Genomic DNA, 1288 nt, shown 5'->3' with positions numbered 1-1288 from the left:
GCCGCCGCTGGGCCGTCACGCCGCACCCAAGACGCCAGTGCCCTGATGCCGGTCATCCACTCCGCATCCGAACACACATGATGGCTGCGTGCTGGAGAAGATGCTTGCTTTCTTTCTTTTTTTTTATTGCTGGTAAACTCACTTCAGCCTTCAACGACATCTTTTTCCTTCGAAGGAGGCTTCCCCAATGTCGTTTCCTTCCCTGTTTCCCCTGGCACTTCAGTTGACGTTGGTGTTGGCGGCTTTGTTAGTGTCGAGGATCCCTCTGGTTGTCCTTCCGTCGGTGCTTCTTCTCTGCCGTCTGTCGAAGTGCCGGCGGAGCTGTCGGATGATTGTAGCGATGTCACTGCACCACCATCGCGAGATTGAGACGGAGCGATTTCGCTTTGCTTCTTGGTCATTTCCACCTGGTGTGTTCTCCGTTATGTGCGTGTCGTCCACGTCTTCTTTTGCTGAGGCGTCGGCTCTCTTTGGTGGACCTCCTTCAGGCGTGTGCAAGTTTGTTTCGTCTTTTCCCTCGTGTTCCCTTTTTTGGTCCTCGGGCCCTGTCGAAGGCAGTGCCGGTGTTGGCTCCTGCAGGTTTTTCTGTGTATTTATTTGCCCCGGAGGAGTCGCAACGTCGCTTGGCCCGTCCGGCGAAGTCCCAAGTTGCCCTTCGGCGGCCTTTCCGCCAGTAGAAGCACCCGACGGTGAGTGCTCTTCCGTTTCGCCCGATGGCAATGGCGATGGCGACAGCTCTTTTTCTCGTGACGGTGACCCGCCCAGTCCTCCGGGCCCCCTTGGCTGTCCAGTTGTTTTTCCCTCTCCCAGAACCTCGGCGCTGTGCGTCTCCGCCCGCGGATTATCTTCCCCTGTTACTTTTGCCTCGGCGGGTTGTGCGGTGCCGCCGCCGGGGCCAGACGCACCCCCCGCCTCCGCCTCGCCACCGCTCTGCAGACTCGCCCGCAGCCCCCGCACCAACTCCGGCTTGCGGCCGCAGTACTTCGCCGCAATTTCCGCGTCGCTCATGTCCTTCGCGACGGCCCGCAAGTCCCTCCAGTCGCGCTTCGTGCAGTAGTTCCCCTCCGCCGCCCAGCCCCCGCCGGCGGCGCAGCACAGCGCGCAGAGGGCACACACCAACAGCGCACGGCCAGCCATCGCCACACTCCTCCCACCGCAGCACACACGCACACACGCACAGAGAGTCTAGCGATGGGCAGAAAGAAATAAAGAAAGAAAAAGAGGATAAGGCGAAAAACAAACACAGAGACACACACGCACACACGGAGGGCCCGCAGTTTGGGCGCCG

The 1288-nt window shown here is 60.2% G+C and overlaps 1 protein-coding gene across 1 annotated transcript, besides 3 other annotated features; it reads right to left on the bottom strand.

Moving 5' to 3' along the window:
* Positions 1-219: 219 nt before the first annotated feature.
* On the bottom strand, positions 220-1137 carry Tco025E_10065 (uncharacterized protein; the record flags this gene model as incomplete). Its single annotated transcript, XM_029376856.1, has 1 exon — positions 220-1137. One exon carries the CDS (start codon positions 1135-1137, stop codon positions 220-222), a length of 918 nt encoding a protein of 305 aa, XP_029223198.1.
* Positions 1138-1154: 17 nt separating this feature from the next.
* Positions 1155-1178: a microsatellite.
* Positions 1179-1197: 19 nt separating this feature from the next.
* Positions 1198-1218: a microsatellite.
* Positions 1219-1236: 18 nt separating this feature from the next.
* Positions 1237-1264: a microsatellite.
* Positions 1265-1288: the final 24 nt, after the last annotated feature.

This window comes from Trypanosoma conorhini (genome assembly GCF_003719485.1).
Source record: "Trypanosoma conorhini strain 025E chromosome Unknown Tco_14.4_contig_01444, whole genome shotgun sequence".
NCBI lineage: Eukaryota > Euglenozoa > Kinetoplastea > Trypanosomatida > Trypanosomatidae > Trypanosoma > Trypanosoma conorhini.
This window is presented reverse-complemented; position numbering and strand designations above follow the sequence as displayed.